This window comes from Myxocyprinus asiaticus, chromosome 16 (assembly GCF_019703515.2).
Source record: "Myxocyprinus asiaticus isolate MX2 ecotype Aquarium Trade chromosome 16, UBuf_Myxa_2, whole genome shotgun sequence".
Classification (NCBI taxonomy): domain Eukaryota; kingdom Metazoa; phylum Chordata; class Actinopteri; order Cypriniformes; family Catostomidae; genus Myxocyprinus; species Myxocyprinus asiaticus.
In genome coordinates, this window is record NC_059359.1 from 7634116 (window position 1) to 7652019 (window position 17904).

The window sequence follows — 17904 nt, forward strand, 5'->3', positions numbered from 1 at the left end:
TCTGAATAGCCATTGAATTGAAAATAATTCACACTAAAGAGTTACATAAGGGGAGAATTAACGTCCGAGCCGCCTCTTACCGCTCATTGTAATAGCTTCGCTGCTATGTTGTGGTTCAGTTCAGAATGGGAGGCGGAACTACAGTAAGACGGAAACTGCATCCGGTCGAGCTTCAGTAGTGATGCACCGGAGGATTAGTGACCTGCGCCGGTCATTCTAAATCACAAATTTGTTGGTAAGAAAACAACTGTGTTTAAATTAACTAGCTACCGAAAGAGTACATTAGTTCCTGAAACTAATAAATTTTATGTCAAGTAATATAATAATTAGATATCGAGTATTTTCGCATTTAATTAACACGCTGTCTGATGCCTATGTAAAGCATGTTAATAACTTCAGTACTGAATAAACTATCAACAAAATCACAGATACACTGATGTTATATTCGTATGTCTATAAATAATCTGTAGTTACAGACATACTGACGAATATGAAGTAAGACGTGTCAGGTTTTTCAGTAAGTCAGTTATTCTGAAGAATGGCCACCTCATTAATCAGGTTTATTTGGCCCTGATGCAGAATATATCTGGTGTTTTTATCTGTTACCAGGATCTGAGGAGGAAAATCACACTGAAGTCTGAATTATGACGCTTTTTCATTTCGGGAACTGTTTTGCCTTGGCCTATTTCCCTTATTTCATCACTTACAAGTGTAGCGGATTGTAAGTATTTTGTGGGTTTCCCCTGTAATTTTTTTATTTATTTTTTACTTAGTAGACATTATGAAGCATAGTTTGATGCGATGGCATATAAGTTGTCTGTTGAATATTAATTCTGAATAGTAACTGTGATGATTGTTTAAAATGCTTTAGAAATGCAGTCAGTGTTATAGTTTAATCCTCTTATGTCATATGCCATGTGCCAAACTAATGTTCATTATGATGTGTGGTCAGGAAACAATTTATTTCCTGCATAAATATTGTTATTTTTATTATTATTTCCACTTTATTTTTATTATTATTATTCTACACTTTACTTTCTTGGTGTTTACACAGAAATTTACCTGGCAACTTTAGTAACCGATGGGCATATCCCCTTATTATCTAATTTTTTGTATAGGTTTTTATGGTAGTTTCTATGTAATTGCTGTATAAGTCATCTTAATGTGTATATAGGGATGCACTGATATTAACATTTTCAACCAATACTGATTTTTAACACACACACACAAAAAAAACAAAAAAACAGATACTGATATTTTTCCACTTACCATATTTCGTCATTAGATCACTGTTTTACTTTGGAATTATGCTTTAAAAATGCACAAAGAGATACAAAAGCTTTTTCACCGTTCTAACAATAAATAATTTCCATTTAACATGGATAGGATCTGTTGAATACATGACAGGCCAAAACTGTTAGAGAGCCGCAATAAAAGATAAATAGATTATATATATATATATATATATATATATATATATATATATAAATACCTAAATTTGATAACATGATGATTGATATGAAAAAAGGTTATTTTGTACTTTTTTTGCACATCTGTTTTGCACTTAAAAAAAACAGAACTCACATTTTACATGTATATACTGTATATGATAATCCATTTCATATTTCATACTATGCATACAGTTGAAGTCAGAAGTTTACATACACCTTAGCCAAATACATTTAAACTCAGTTTTTCACAATTCCTGACATTTAATTGTAGAAAACATTCCCTGTCAGTTAGGATCACTACTTTAAGAATGTGAAATGTCAGAATAATAGTAGAGAGAATGATTTATTTCAGGTTTTATTTCTTTCATCATATTCCCAGTGGGTCACAAAGTTTACATACACTTTGTTAGTATTTGGTAGCATTGCCTTTAAATTGTTTAACTTGGGTCAAACATTTTGGGTATCCTTCCACAAGCTTCTCACAATAAGTTGCTGGAATTTTGGCCCATTCCTCCAGACAGAACTGGTGTAACTGAGTCAGGTTTGTGGGCCTCCTTGCTCAAACACGCTTTTTCTGTTCTGCCCACAAATTTTCTATCTGATTGAGGCCAGGGCTTTGTGATGGCCACTCCAATACCTTGACTTTGTTGTCCTTGTGCCATTTTGCCACAACTTTGGAGGTATGCTTGGGGTCATTGTCCATTTGGAAGACCCATTGCGACAGAGATTTAACTTCCTGGCTGATGTCTTGCGATGTTGCTTCAATATATCCACCAAATTGTCCTTTCTCATGATGGTATTTATTTTGTAAAGTGCACCAGTCCCTCCTGCAGCAAATCACCCCCACAACATGATGCTGTCACCCCCATGCTTCACGGTTGGGATAGTGTTCCTCGGCTTGCAAGCCTCACCGTTTTTCCTCCAAACATAACGATAGTCATTATGGCCAAACAGTTAAATTTTTGTTTCATTAGATCAGAGGACATTTCTCCAAAAGGTAAGTCTCCATGTGCACATGCAAACTGTAGTCTGGCTTTTTTATGGCGGTTTTGGAGCAGTGGCTTCTTCCTTGCTGAGCAGCATTTCGGGTTATGTCAATATAGGACTTGTTTTACTGTGGATATAGATACTTGTCTACTTGTTTCCTCCAGCATCTTCACAAGGTCATTTGCTGTTGTTCTGAGATTGATTTGCACTTGTTGCACCACAATACATTCATCTCTAGGAGACAGAATGCGTCTCCTTCCTGAGCGGTATGATGGCTGCGTGGCCCCATGGTGTTTATACTTGCGTACTATTGTTTGTACAGATGAACGTGGTACCTTCAGGCATTTGGAAATTGCTCCCAAGGATGAACCAGACTTGTGGAGGTCCACAATTTTTTTTCTGAGGTCTTGACTGATTTCTTTTGATTTATCCATGATGTCAAGCAAAGTGGCACTGAGTTTGAAGGAAGGCCTTAAATACATCCACAGGTACACCTCCAATTCAGTACACCTCCTATCAGAAGCTAATTGTCTAAAGGCTTGACATAATTTTCTGGAATTTTCCAAGCTGCTTGCACAGTTAACTTAGTGAATGTAAACTTCTGACCCACTGGAACTGTGATAAAGTCAATTAAAAGTGAAACTTGCCAAAACTATAGTTTGCTAATATTAAATCTGTGGAGTGGTTAAAAAATGAGTTTTAATGACTTCAACCTAAGTGTATGTAAATTTCTGACTTCATCTGTTTGTTGGGCAGTTCCATGGAAATGTCAACCACATCATGGAAAAATAAAAAGTTTTAACCAAAGGAGAAAAAATACCTTTTAAATTCTGTATTATAGTGGTATAATGGACAGTGGATAATGGCACACACTGCTTGAGGCTGCCGCTTGTTCACACAGCGCCAACTAAAGTGCTGAATGCAGAAGCACAGCCATTTAAGGTTAAGTAATCGCACAAGGGTTAGGGTGGGTATTGCGATTTCAGTATTAATTCAGTTAATCATGCAGCATTAATGGATATCGTACCGATGTCTCAGAAGTCAAAGTCTGCTGGTTTCAAAGCATTTTAGATGGTTTCCCTCATCATTCACAACTGTCAAGTCCATTTATGGCGGTTTTTCCACACTAACATGAGAATGAGAAAGAATCAAAATTATATATTGCATGTTCTTAGGAGTGCCAACCCTTCTACATATTTTGGCTATTATTATTTCTGGATTGTGCATTTAAATCACAGAGTTTCTACAACCATCAGTTTTTCATATCTGCATTTTCGTGCTTATAAACTGATATGACAATGGTTTTAATTTGGTCAATAATTGGCCGATAAATATCGGCAGCCAATACATCGGTGCATCACTAATATATATAGACTTAGAAATAGCATAATAACTGTATGGTACGCTCATATGAAATATTTTGCAAATTAAGAGTGATCTTTAAAAAATCTAGGCATTAATGGGTTAAGTATTCTTTCAGGTGATCTTTTGAACATAAGGCATCATTCTAATCTTAACAACAAATTTTGTATGTCTCCTATTGTGTCAGATCGGAATATAATGCATTTTGGAGATGTGTCCAAGCAGGTGCAACCTACCTCTTTGTACAGCTGTGCAAGGTGAATGAGACCATTGGTATTTACACAGACATTACCAACATGTGTGTATGTCTGTCTAGGAGAAAATATCTGGTCATTTGTAATCTGTGATGTCACTTTTAGATGCTGTTTCTTGCCACATTTTTCCCCACCTGGGAAGGAGGAGCTGGGATGTATGATTTTGTTGGGGTGAGCGATCTTTTGAACTCTTTACCTATTCTTTTTCATTCACTTTGAATTGTATTCAGTGCAAATGCTCTTTTATTTTTGTGTGTATTCATGTGGTTAAAAAAATTATAATTTTCTTGAATACAGGAGATTTGTAATGATTTAGAAGCATTTCAGTGTTAGTGATGATATCTGAGACAAAGTTCTAACTTCATTCATTTTGGTAACATTAAACCCAGGAGTTCATGAAGGCTACGGTAGACATGGCAGATCTTCTAGGTCTTCATCTGGTTATGTCCAGAAATGCTGGGAAGGGAGAATATAAGATCATGGTTGCAGCAATGGGCTGGGCCACAGCAGAGCTCATCATGTCAAGGTACTCTGAGCAACCAACAAATGGAATAATCATTTGTAATGACAGATTCAATACAGTATTATCTATTAGAAATCAAAATTACCTTTTACCAAATCAACATGCTGTACCGTTTGGTCATATACTCATGTTCAGGAGTTTTAATAAGTTAATTTGGGTATCAATTAACAGTAGATAAATGACCAGTTCTTAAAAAGATCTTTCTGCTTCTCTGATCTCTCTAAACAGATGTATACCTTTATGGGTGGGAGCTCGAGGTATAGAATTTGACTGGAAATACATCCAAATGAGTTTTGATTCCAACATAAGTCTGGTAAGATACGTGCTTAATTTATGGGGATATTGTTCACCAGGTAGCCTGTTTGTTTTGCCACATGCAAAGGAAATTACATTACATGAAAAGTAGCAAACCAATCCTTTCAGCACTGTTAGTTTTTTCAGCTTATTACACCACATTTGCGATTTAGATTAAATATTTAAAAAATAAATGGACTATAATATGGATAAATATTATTGGGTAAAATGTGTTTTTATTTTTTTATGAATATTTGTATGTATATAAATGTGTTTTTATTTTGTTTCATAAGCTCATGATGCCTTTACTGCATCTAAAAAAATATAGTTGTATAGTTATTATACATGCAGTTTTATGTTCACATGCATACTAATTGAGCAACTACATTTTTATCACATCAGGTGCATTATATTGCCATGGCAGCAGTTGTATGGATGTTCACCCGATACGACCTTCCAAAAAGCTTCCGTCTCCCTGTCACCATCCTGCTGGGATTGTGTGTTTATAAGGGCTTTTTAATGGAGTGAGTATCACAGTCATACTTGTTTATATTCTTTCTGCCTTTAGAGAAATTTATTTCACAACAGATGTTGCAATTGGTTTTTAAAACAGCTTGATGGTTTTAATATACTCTCATGTCCTCTACAGTACACTGACAATCAAGTTTCAAAACAAGCATTACCAAACGCAGACTATGGAAAATTGTGGCACTTTTTATAATTAAACATGTTGATGTTATCAGAAAAACAAAGAGACCAAAACTTGCACGAAATGTTCAAGTTTAAAGCCATAATGTTACAGCAGTACAACATGCCAATTCAACACTCATTTACACCACAATTTGATCAAAAATATATTTTTTTTACTTTTCACAGAAATCAAGCTACCAATGTATTACTTATAGTTATCTCTGCAATATTAAGCTGGGAATGAACACTGCCTGCCCAAAAAAAATGTTGCATACTCTAATATTTCGTAGGACCGTCTGTAGCTTTGATTACGGTGCACATTTGTTGTGGCATTGTTTTGACAACCTTATACAACGTCAAAACATTTATTTCCATCCAGAGTTGCATTAATTTTTGGCCGAGATTTTGTATTGATGATGGGAGATCCACTCCGTAAAGTCTTCTCCAGCACATCCCAAAGAGTTTCAATGGGGTTAAGGTCAGGACTCTGTGGTGGCCAATTCATGTGTGAAAATTATTCCTCATGCTTCCTGAACCACTCTTTTACAATTTGAGCCCGATGAATCTTGGCATTGTTGTCTTGAAATATGCCCATGCTGTCAGGGACGAAAAAATCCATTGATGGGATAACCTGGTCATTCAGTACATTCAGGTAGTCAGCTGATCCAATCATACAGTTGTGCTCAAAAGTTTGCATACCCTTGGAGAATTGGTAATATATGTACCATTTTTAAAGAAAACATGAGTGAGCAGGCAAAACACATTTCTTTTATTTCTTATGGGATTCATATTCAACTGTAGGTTATATCAGAATGGCACAATCATAAAACAAAACATGGCAACAAAGTCTGCATACCCTTAGTTCTTAATACTGTGTATTGCCCCCTTTAGCATCAATGACAGCGTGCAGTCTTTCTTAATAGTTGTCTATGAGGCCCCAAATTCTTGCAGGTGGTATAGCTGCCCATTCGTCTTGGCAAAATGCCTCCAGATCACGCAAAGTCTTTGGACGTCTTGCATGAACCGCACGTTTGAGATCTCCTCAGAGTACTCGATGATATTAAGGTCAGGAGACTGTGATGGCCACTCCAGAATCTTCACCTTTTTCTGCTCTAACCACTGGAGGGTCAACTTGGCCTTGTGCTTAGGGTCATTGTCATGCTGGAAAGTCCAAGAGCGTCCCATGCGCAGCTTTTGTGCAGAAGAATGCAAATTGTCTGCCAGTATTTTCTGATAACATGCTACATTCATATTGCCATCAATTTTCACAAGATTCCCCGTGCCTTTAGAGCTCATACACCCCCAAAACATCAGTGAGCCACCACCATGCTTCACAGTGGGGATGGTATTCTTTTCACTATAGGCCTTGTTGACCCCTCTCCAAACATAACGCTTATGGTTGTGACCATAAAGCTCTATTTTGGTCTCGTCACTCCAAATTACAGTGTGCCAGAAGCTGTGAGGCGTGTCAAGGTGTTGTCGGGCATATTGTAACCGGGCTTTTTTTGTGGCATTGGCGCAGTAAAGGCTAATTTCTGGCAACTCGACCATGCAGCTCATTTTTGTTCAAGTATCGTCATATTATGCACCTTGAAACAACCACACTGTCTTTTTCCAGAGCAGCCTGTATTTCTCCTGAGGTTGCCTGTGGGTTTTTCTTTGTATCCCGAACAATTCTTCTGGCAGTTGTGGCTGAAATCTTTCTTGGTCTACCTGACCTTGTCTTGGTATCAAGAGATTCCTGAATTTTCCGCTTCTTAAGTGATTGAACAGTACTGACTGGCATTTTCAAGGCTTTGGATATCTTTTTATATCCTTTTCCATCATTATAAAGTCCCATTACCTTGTTACGCAGGTCTTTTGACAGTTCTTTTCTGCTCCCCATGGCTCAGTATCTAGCCAACTCAGTGCATCCACGTGAGAGCTAACAAACTCATTGACTATTTATACACAGACACTAATTGCAATTTAAAAAGCCACAGGTGTGGGAAATTAACCTTTAATTGACATTTAAACCTGTGTGTGTCACCTTGTGTGTCTGTAACAAGGCCAAACATTCAAGGGTATGTAAACTTTTGATCAGGGCCATTTGGGTGATTTCTGTTATCATTATGATTTAAAAAGGAGCCAAACAACTATGTGATGATAAATGGTTTCATATAATCACTATCCTTAAATAAAATACTTTTTTTTTTTTCAGTCATATTTTCAGTCATATTTTAAAAATCAATGCCAAAATTTCACAATTTCTGCCAGGGTATGCAAACTTTTGAGCACAACTGTAGGCTCTTAAGTATCTGCTTATTTAAATCCAGTATCAGTATCTTGAGTCGGATCTGATGCACTTGGTTTGTCCTTCCTCTAGATGGCACTGTTGTTTGTACTACACATGACTGATAATTTACCTCTCTCTCTCCTCCAGACTGTTTGTTCATGTTTTCCTCCTGGGCAGTTGGACAGCTCTTCTAGTAAAGGCCGTGCTCACCGGTGCCATTTCCCTCTGTTCACTCTTTCTTTTTGTAACACTCGTTCACAGCAACTAAATGCTTTTTTGTACTGTACAATGTCACCACACAGGGGACATTTTCAAGTATTTAAAGAGCGAATCACTTTTGTATCTGCCATCAGAAGACTGTGAGTGTATAATTGTCAATGATGAGATTGCATTTATACTTTACAAATAAATTAACTGTTAATAAACAAACATTTTCAACTTAAAGGTATAGAAGCATTTTGAATCATCCGATGGTTTCAAGCATCACTAAAAACTTTTCTTTGTGTGACTTAAAACTAATAAAAGTAATGACATTAATTCAGACTAGTGTAAACCCTTATTTTTTACCATTAGGGTCCTTGGTAAATATAACAATTGCATCTTTAAATGGTACACCTTACATCCAGACTCTCTGCCAACCCAGAGACCCTCAATATTAAAAAAAAGTAGGGATGCACCAATGTATTTAGCTGATGATATTTATCAGCCAATTACTGACCATATTAAAAACATCGCCATATCTGTAATAAGCATGAAAAAGCAGATTTAAAACAAAAACAATGGTTGATTTATACTTAATTAGTAACACAGTTTGTAAAAACCCTACAAATTTAAATGCACAGTCCAAAAATAATAAAAGCTACAACATCTACAGTATAAGGGATTTATTATAAGCATAAACTACTACACTTTGTAATGCTTAAAGGGACACCCCAAAATTAAAATTCTGTCTTCATTTGCACAAAACACAAAAGGCAGAATGACAGCTTCAGTCACCGTTCAATTTCATTGCATCTTATTTTTCCATACAATGAATGTAAATGGTGACCGAGTCTATAACATTCTACTTAACATTTTTGTGTTCCACAAAGGAAAGAAAGTCATGCGGGTTTGGAACAACATGAGGGTGAGAAAATGATGAAAAAGTTTAATTTCGGGTGAACAATCCTTAAATAAGTGTGCTAATGTGTACAAGGATATTTTCATGACATCGTCTTAATAATATGTTGTGTTTTGATGCAATAGTTATAGAGGGTTAGTACTTAATTAAAAAAGTTTTCCAAGATAAGCAGCTCTGTTCAAGTCTTTTAGAAGTGTATTCCAGTGTACTGACCCAGTTGCCAATCCAGTCAAGCTCATCTCATAAATCTGTTGAGATGCATGGAGTGTGGGTTATCAGCTGTGTGTATTACTGCAGAATCTTAAGGGTAGTTTTACTATAACAGGAAAAAAAAAAATAATGAACACCTTTAAAGACAAATCAGTCAATGGGGGGTGGCTTAGTACACATTTATCTTATATTTCCTTGCTGACAAAAAACAGCCTAGCTGGAGACTATGGATGTGCCCGAAGCTGAATACCTTATTCGGAAAGGCACGAATAATGACTTCAAAATTAATAACAAATTCATCTGAATAATATACAAAATATTTGTATGACTGTTTATCCAAGAGGCACAAGGACAAAGTGACATTTTAAATAAACATATACAAAATTACTAATAATTTATGAATCTGTGCAGCCAATCTTTCTAAAGTGTAAACCATATGAATGAAAATGCACACGTTGTGATTTTTTGTGGGCACGGTCTTGACTCAGTTTGCAGTCTCTGTTAATTGTGCGTGTCTGGAGCTTATCAAATGTAACATTAAGATACGACATCATATACACGTTCTTGAAATGTCTATGTTAATTTATTACACAATTCACACGTGATTCCCATGTATTCATGTATAGCCTAAACCTGAGCGTGATGTTACATTCCTGACCTGAATATTTTATTAATAGAAACTATAAATGTAAGAGTAACGTTTAAAAATGGACGTTTTGTTTAGTTTTGATGCACACTTGGGGGTGCATCTGTGGGGCATAGGTAATACCATAGTTTTTTGGGGGTATAGCTTACCATGTAAATGCCATGGTAATGGACCTTATTCACAGTAGCGCAATCTTTGAACTTTAAAGGCTGTGAGGGGTAGACTTACAGTCTCTTTAATGGCATCCACCGTATAAAGCTATCATCAAAAGCTCCTAGATCCCCTGTTAGCACACGTACATCACCCAGACATCTATTTGATGTGTGTTTACAACTGGAAGACGTATTTTATATGTTGTTTACTTATCTGCAATACGTAAAAAAGGCATTTCCTCTTGGATGTCAATAAGACATTCATATCTTTGAGATGTTTTTTATTCTTTGCGAAATTTTTATTTCATTAGTGGAAAGATCAAAAAACTTTAAAAAGCAGTACAACCAATTGAAGGGACTGTAAGTCTGTCCCTCACAGCCTCGTTGTCATTCCCGTCAAAAATTAAAGATGGTGCTTCTCTAAATAAGATCTATATATGATAATCATACAGTACTGTGATGTATCTAAAAGTACCATTTATTAATTACCATTAATTAATTTTCTTGAGTATGTGTAGCACTGGCTAAAGCTTAAAAGACTGTAACCGTTCAGAACAAACATTCACGTGCTACAAAAGCAAGATGAGGCACAATGACGAGCAGAACGTAGGTGTCTCGAGATGCATTTTCCCAAGTGTATCTGTCTGCTAGGGATGGGGAGTCGACTCCAAAAGAGTTGATTCCTCGACACTGACAAGCCATGTAATCGGAGTCGACTCTAGATAGGGATTGACTCTTTTGTTCTATGAATTGGCTTTCTTATACCAATCACATGCCTTACACACACATGTAGGTGGGACACTCATTTATCATGTACAGTACTGTGCAAAAGATGTTTGTTTCACATAAGATGTTTCACAAAAGCATTTGTCTTAAGATCGTTATTTATATCTTCAGCTTTAGCGTGTCAATAGGAAATATAAATGTTAGACTCCCAAACATTACTTTTGCAAATAAAAAAGATTAGAATAGAAGAACAGGGAGCCCTGCAACAGATGTCATGGCCCCCACAAAGCCCCCCACTGAACATCATGTCAGTCTGAGATTACATAAAGAGACATAAGCAATTGAGACAGCCGAAATAGATAGAGAACTGTGGCGAATTCTCCAAGAAGCTTGGAACATCCTATCTGCCAACAACCAAGAAAAACTGTGTCCAGGTGTAGCTAGGAGAATTGGTGCTGTTATAAAGGCAAAGATGGTCACACTGAATATTGATTTAGCTTTTTTATGTTTACTGGACTGTGTATGACATTAAGTGATAAATTAAAACTATTTATGTAATTATTTTTGAAGACATCCTCACTATGCAACATTTTTCACAAATGCCTAAAACTTTTGCACAGTACTGTACATTTGAGTGAGAGGTAATGCATGTGCGTCCTAAAGACAAAACTTTCAGAACTTCTAGGTCTAGGTTGTAAAACCTTGCGAATGTGTTTGGAGAAGGCTAGCCTGCTGCAAAGCATATATCTTGTAAGGACACACCATTCGTCCATGCCCATGAAGAGGCCATGCCTGTAGTTGAGTGTGCTTTAACACCAATTGGGCAATTCGCACACTGCGACTCGTAAGCCAAGGCGATCGCATCAACGATCCAGTGGGAAAGTCTTTGCTTGGAGATGGATATTCCTTTTGTGCATCCTCCATACACACAAAGAGCTGGTAAGACAGTCTGAACTGACATGTACACTCAGCGTATGTGTGTAGTGCTCGCACAGGGCATAAATGCAAGGACTGTTCCTCCAAATTAAATGGAGGAGGGAAAAAGGCCTGAAGGTAAACCACCTGAGCTCTGAAAGGCGTGGATAAAACCTTAGGCAAATAGCCTTTCCTTGGTTTGACGGTGGCTTTTGAAAGACCCGGACCAAACTCCAGAGCCAGCAGTAATGCAGTCTTAAGAGAAAGCACACGCAATTCAACAGAGTCCAGAGGCTCGAAGGTGGGCCCCATGAGTGCTTTTAGGGGCGGTGACATCCTCCATTGACCACTCGCCAGTGTCAGATGCAGTGAGAGACTTAACATCATCCCCAGCGTCAGAACTGCCAAACGTGACGAGGTCATGCTCTCCTGCAGAGGGCCGATGCTCGTCACGGATATACTGTACCGCCACAGACGCGGTACATGGAGATTGAGGGGCTCTCAGGGCATGTGCCGGCACGAGGTCCACCTCAAATTCATCCTGCTCGACCTTGCTGCCCCACCGTGCCTCCTTGTGTGATCCCTCGCGAGTCATAGAAGAGGCAGTTAGGAAGGTGCGGGAGGCTGAATCGTCCCTCAGAACGAGGGCCTTGAGACTCATGCCCTCAAAGTGAGGGCAGTTTGTCTCCATGAGTGCTGCATCTGTGTGGATGTGGCCCAGACAGCGAACGCAGCTCTCAATTTGATCCGATGTGCCCCTCGCATAAGGAACACTTACGGAATTACATGTTTAAAAAGACACTGTGGGGATGGGGGCGTGGTTGTGTGTCTGTCTGTGGGCGAGGGAGAGCGGTAAGGCTCATCACCTGGGCTGTCATTATCATTTACACTTGTCTGTTGTTATAGTGATGGCGGAAGGAGACCTGAAAAGGCAGACAAAGCGCATCAGTTGGAGAGGGAGAGCGGTAAGGCTCATCACCTGGGTTTTCATTATCATAAACACCTGTCTCTTGTTATCGTGATGGTAAGGCTCGTCACCTGGGCTTTCATTATCATTAACACCTGTCTCTTGTTATAGTGATGAGACCAGAAAAGGCTGACAATAGCGCATAAGTTGGCAGAAAGAGAGGGACCAGAGAGAAGATGTTCCTGTGTGTGCGACAAGACTGCTTGACTCATTTGTGTGTGTTTATTTGGCCACTGAGTGCCCTTTTGTTTGAGTTTTGTGAACAACACTGAAATGTAATAAAATACACACATTGGGGGGCCTGGGTAGCTCAGCAAACATTGATGCTGACTACCACCCCTGGAGTCGCGAGTTCGAATCCATGGCATGCTGAGTGACTCCAGCTAGGTCTCCTAAGCAACCAAATTGGCCCGATTGCTAGGGAGGTTAGAGTCACATGGGGTAACCTCCTCATGGTCGCTATAATGTGTGGTTCTCGCTCTCGGTGGGGCACGTGGTGAGTTGTGCGTAGATGCCATATGAGAATAGCATGGGCCTCCACATGCGCTACGTCTCCGCTGTAACGCGCTCAACATACCACGTGATAAGATGCGCGGATTAACGGTCTCAGATGTGGAGGCAACTGAGATACATCCTCTGCCACCCAGATTGAGGCAAGTCACTACACCACCACGAGGACATAGAGCGCATTGGGAATTGAGTATTCCAAATTGGGGAGAAAAAATAAATAAGTTAAATTAAATACTCACGTTGACTGTTTCCACTACATCCTGACGCCTCCATTTGCCCATAAAGTATGAACGCTGTTACAGACATGAACACGTAAGTGGCTCTTTTTTATATATAAAAAATATAGCAGATATAGCAATAAAGGATACTCAGGCCGAAGCACTGCATGGAGTAGGTGTATCGCTGAAGCGAGGACCCGTTCACCAATGAAGTGTCTAACAGCGAGGTGTAGGATGTCCGCCGGAACACCTCAGGGGAGCGGAGAGTCATCTAAGCTTGCGAATATTCTGCCCACTGACTCATGTCTTTCGACGGCGACAAATGTAGAGGGCTTCTAAGACAAGAGATGAATCGCTGTCTTGAAGGAAGAAAATTCGGAGGAATGGTATTTCTGCACCCGCTTATATACCGGACAGATTCGCGCCTAAAAGGGCAGGGCTTAAACACCATAGCCAATCTTAGAATTGCTGTTATTGTAGAGGGGTTTCAACTAGGTCATCGGAAAAGGAATTTCCCATATGTCAAGTGAACTGAATCGTAAGGGAACTACATTGAGTGTATGATAATGACTGTAAAATTGTCAGGTCCATCACCAGAACATGCTATTGAATAGGGAACACTTTATGATCTGAGAGCAAGCGATATTTTAAAAGCAATAAACACACCAAAATATGTTAATTAAGCCCCCTGCTGTTTAGTACATTTTGGTCAAGGAAAACTGATTTAGAGTCAGCTTTTCCTGCCCCACTAATAGTTTGGGTTTGGGTGAGAGAAACTGAGCCTAGACCAGCAGTTACAGAAAAACTGCAGAATTATTATGGAGCAGCAATCTAAATGATTGTATTAAACAAGCTAATATGAGTGAAAACTCTTGAGGATTTTTATCATTCAGTTATTTTTCCCTTCATGCCTGACAAGCAATTTTTGAGGGCCACATTGTGTCACTTTGGAAGGCACTGCCCCCTAATGGCCACCCTTTGTGACTGCCTCGAATCTTGACCCTGTCCTTACTAAAAAATAAATGGAGTCGAGGAGTCGATTCCATCGACTCTTACATCTAGAGTCAGAAATCAGAATCGACTCCAAAAAAGTCTGAATCGAACATCCCTACTGTCTGTGTCCTGCAAGACTATCAAGCGATTCTATTGGCTACAAGAACTTTTAAAATCCTATGCAATCGCTGTATGATTCATTTTCTCTAAGTCGGCATGAAATGTAAATTCACCCTATTTATTTTCTAAATGCATGTTATTGATCTTATTGTGAATGATTCATCCATGCATATGTTTTTTCTTTTTTTTTTTTACTTAATCTTTAATCAAAATTTCATAACATGATCTTCTGGTGAAACGACAAAATTCTCTTTGGTAACGTATGCAGGACTTCTCCAATCATTTAGTCCACTTAAACCCTGCCCCTTTCTTATAAATACCACAACCTTGCGTAGAGTTGAACGAAGTGTCAATCGCATGTTGGTGAAGATGGCAAGGTGTATTTTCGTCTGTTTTCCATCAAAACTATCGTTCCTTAACCCAAACTTCCTTGGTTATGGGTCAGCTGGTGTAAGGCTAGGTGCCAAGAGAACTGTAAACCAGCACATCCCCACATGGAACAACGAAAGACTTCCAGGGAAAACAACGCTCAAACTCTCTCACAAGTAGGATTTTCACCTGAGAAAACAAAGGCATCACTGTGTGAAAAACCCAGCTTACCCCCACAAACTCCAGCTGTTCTCTCTCCCCCTTGTCTCCCCCACAAGGTACACACACACACACAAGATGTATATGTGAAAATGTAACAAACAAATACCATGAAAACAAAGAATGCAACTGTGTGTGTTTGATATAATTTAAGAGGTCTCTGTATGACTGGTATAATGGTCTCTTTCCCATGTTGGTAAAACTAATGGTGACAAAGTTATAAGGTCTTTGCCAAATACTGCATTATTCTGGAGGTCCATCCCCCTCCTTGACCTACAATTTAAATGATCTCCTCTATGTTAAAAAGGTTAAATCCCAGGAAGTCAAGAACCCATTCACCCCCAAATTCTCATTGTTCAAAAGATAATACCATTTGGTACACAATGTTTATTCTGTCTGGGCATTTAAGGAAAGTTGGCAAGAAGCTCAGGGAGTCTGTATTCAGATCTCCCATACTGTCGCTGTATGTAGTTTCTATTTGCCAAGTATGTTTCTCTGACTTATATCTTATTTTTAGGAAAGTTTGTTTATTCTGATCATATGTGAAATTGGGATTGATTGAATTCTTGTAACAATGTTTTATATCCTACCTGGCAAATAAATTGTTATTATTTGATTTATTCTGAATTTCTTTGGAATCATTGTGAGAAACCACCCAGGACAACCGGGTAGGATTTGAATTTCATTAGACCAGGGTAGACCATACTGGAGCTTTAATATAGGAGAAACCACCCAGGACAACTGGGTAGGAGAAAGCCATATAAAGACTCTCAGTCACTGCTCACCGCCCGTCTTAGCAAGTTGTATGTACGTGACTAAGCGGCAATATCATCTGGTTATGAGACAAGCCAAACCAGACGATATTAGTTAACCCTACAACCGCTGACTAAGAACTGAACTTTTCGGGAGGTTTACGTAATTTAATAATGGCCGGCGTAAGACTCCAAAGATTGAAAGGACAATGAATAGAAGAGGATTTAGAGTAATCAATAACTTAAAAAGATCAAATTAAAAGAATGATCAGAAGTTAATTAGAGCTGTAATCTAAATTAGGAGGTCAACTTAAATTGGAGTCAGATTAATATAAAATTGGAGTCAATTTGTAAAGTGTAAATTAACAATAATTGCTTTACTTCAGCGCTCAGAAAAGACAGAACAAGGCAGAGACCTTCAAAGGGCCATTTATTGAAGTTCCACTCCGGAACAGACCGATAGGTTTGTGACCCGTTTTACACTGGCTTGAATTTACATTTAGAATGAGGAGGAATAACAGCGAATTCGTGGTTGTGTTCGAGACATTTCATGCCTGAATTGCTGAGGTGATCACTAATGAATACAAGGCTTCGGAAGCCTCTGGAGTTAATATATATTTTTGAAAGCAGTTATCTTGGGATGCATAGCAAAAGTTTTTTTTTTTTTTTCCTTTATATTTAGTGTTTTGTGATTAAACACGTTAAAATATGATTATCTTTTACTCACTCGTTTTTCAACGGTTATAGCCTCTTCGTAAGAAAAGGCCACAATGTACTCATCCATTTATGTTGTCAGTTTGATCATAAATGTGATGAGATCGCTGCTCAATTTCACTGATAACCAGCTTCGAATCGAGCAGCACCCTGGTAGGGGGTGTGTGTCCCCACTGCAAACTCGCATTCAGATCTGCCTCTGTTCTGCTATGCAACGCCCATATTTTCACAATCGAATCAACATCCAATGGATAAACTCAAATTTTTTTTCTTGTTCCATAAGCTGTTTCACTCGGAAATACGTCACAACTTCCGTTTCATGACTAACTCTTTAAATATGACAAAGAATAACTTTTTAATTATATGCCACATATCATATTATTAAACAGAAGATATAAATAGTAAACTGAACTTACTTGTTTAATGTGAATCTTTGTGAAAGTGCTATTTACTCTAATCCTGAATGTGTTTGTACAATTTCTGCTTGTTCAATAATAAAAAAGATATAAATGGTAAGATAAGCATTTATCTGTTCTGTTTCCTCCTGTTAGCTCACAAGCTAATCGGTTAGCCTATTAGCTTAGCATACCGCTAGCTTCTCCGCTTCACTTTCATATAATTTCTCCTCACTGTCGCCACTTAGTGATTGAATTAAAAAAAAACTTCTAATTTACAGTATATTTAATGATTTAACAAAGGTTAGGTTTATTAAAGTTATGGATAGGCGTAGGTGTATGGTTGCAGCAGGACTCCACATAAACACAACAAACAGTGTATCAATGTGGCATCCAACAGCTCCAAGGATTTAGTTGGTTATTTGGAGGGGGCGTAACTTGTATTGGGCGTGTCTTGTAGTAGTCTTGCAAGATGCAGGCAGACCCCCTCTCCATTTTAACAGTTAAAGTTCTTTATAACTTGACATGGAGTCTAAACATGCAGCGCTCCTGCGAGAGATGCTAAAATCATAGTGAAAGTGACGTAGTGGTCAAAAACATCCATCTTTATTTATAGAAAACAAATGAAAAACAGGTTTGGTGTGGAAAGCCCCTTAAGGCCCAAACACACGCAAGAACATGAACGCAGACGCACCTTGCTACGCAAGCTCGATTTCACGCGTCGTTGCGTTGTGAAATGTGTCAGTGCTCAATTCATAACACAACGCAAGTACACGCTGCATTATCAGTGTTGCCGCAAGTGGCGCTAGAGTGGGTTTTCTTCTTTCAATCAACAACTGTCATGGCGGACTCGGGCAGCAATTTGAGATGAATCTTTTCGGAAAAATATGTACGACTTTTTGTCCCTAGTCCATTCAAACGAACTTGTTTTTTCTCTGTCTCTCCCCCACTCATCTACCACATCCGGGCTGCATCCGAATAAGCGTAGGCAGGCAGCTGACTTGCTGCCTAATCAGTTAATGGATTATTCAACAGCTGTTTT

The 17904-nt window shown here is 38.5% G+C and overlaps 1 protein-coding gene across 1 annotated transcript; it reads left to right on the top strand.

The window, feature by feature from the left end:
- The first annotated feature begins 132 nt into the window (after positions 1-132).
- Positions 133-8373, top strand: tmem147 (transmembrane protein 147). Its single transcript, XM_051721183.1, has 8 exons — positions 133-235; positions 610-721; positions 3988-4057; positions 4160-4225; positions 4444-4580; positions 4806-4890; positions 5274-5395; positions 7984-8373. The coding sequence occupies exons 2-8, from the start codon at positions 645-647 to the stop codon at positions 8102-8104; spliced, it is 678 nt and encodes a 225-aa protein (XP_051577143.1). The 5' UTR covers positions 133-235; positions 610-644; the 3' UTR covers positions 8105-8373.
- The last annotated feature ends 9531 nt before the right edge of the window (positions 8374-17904 follow it).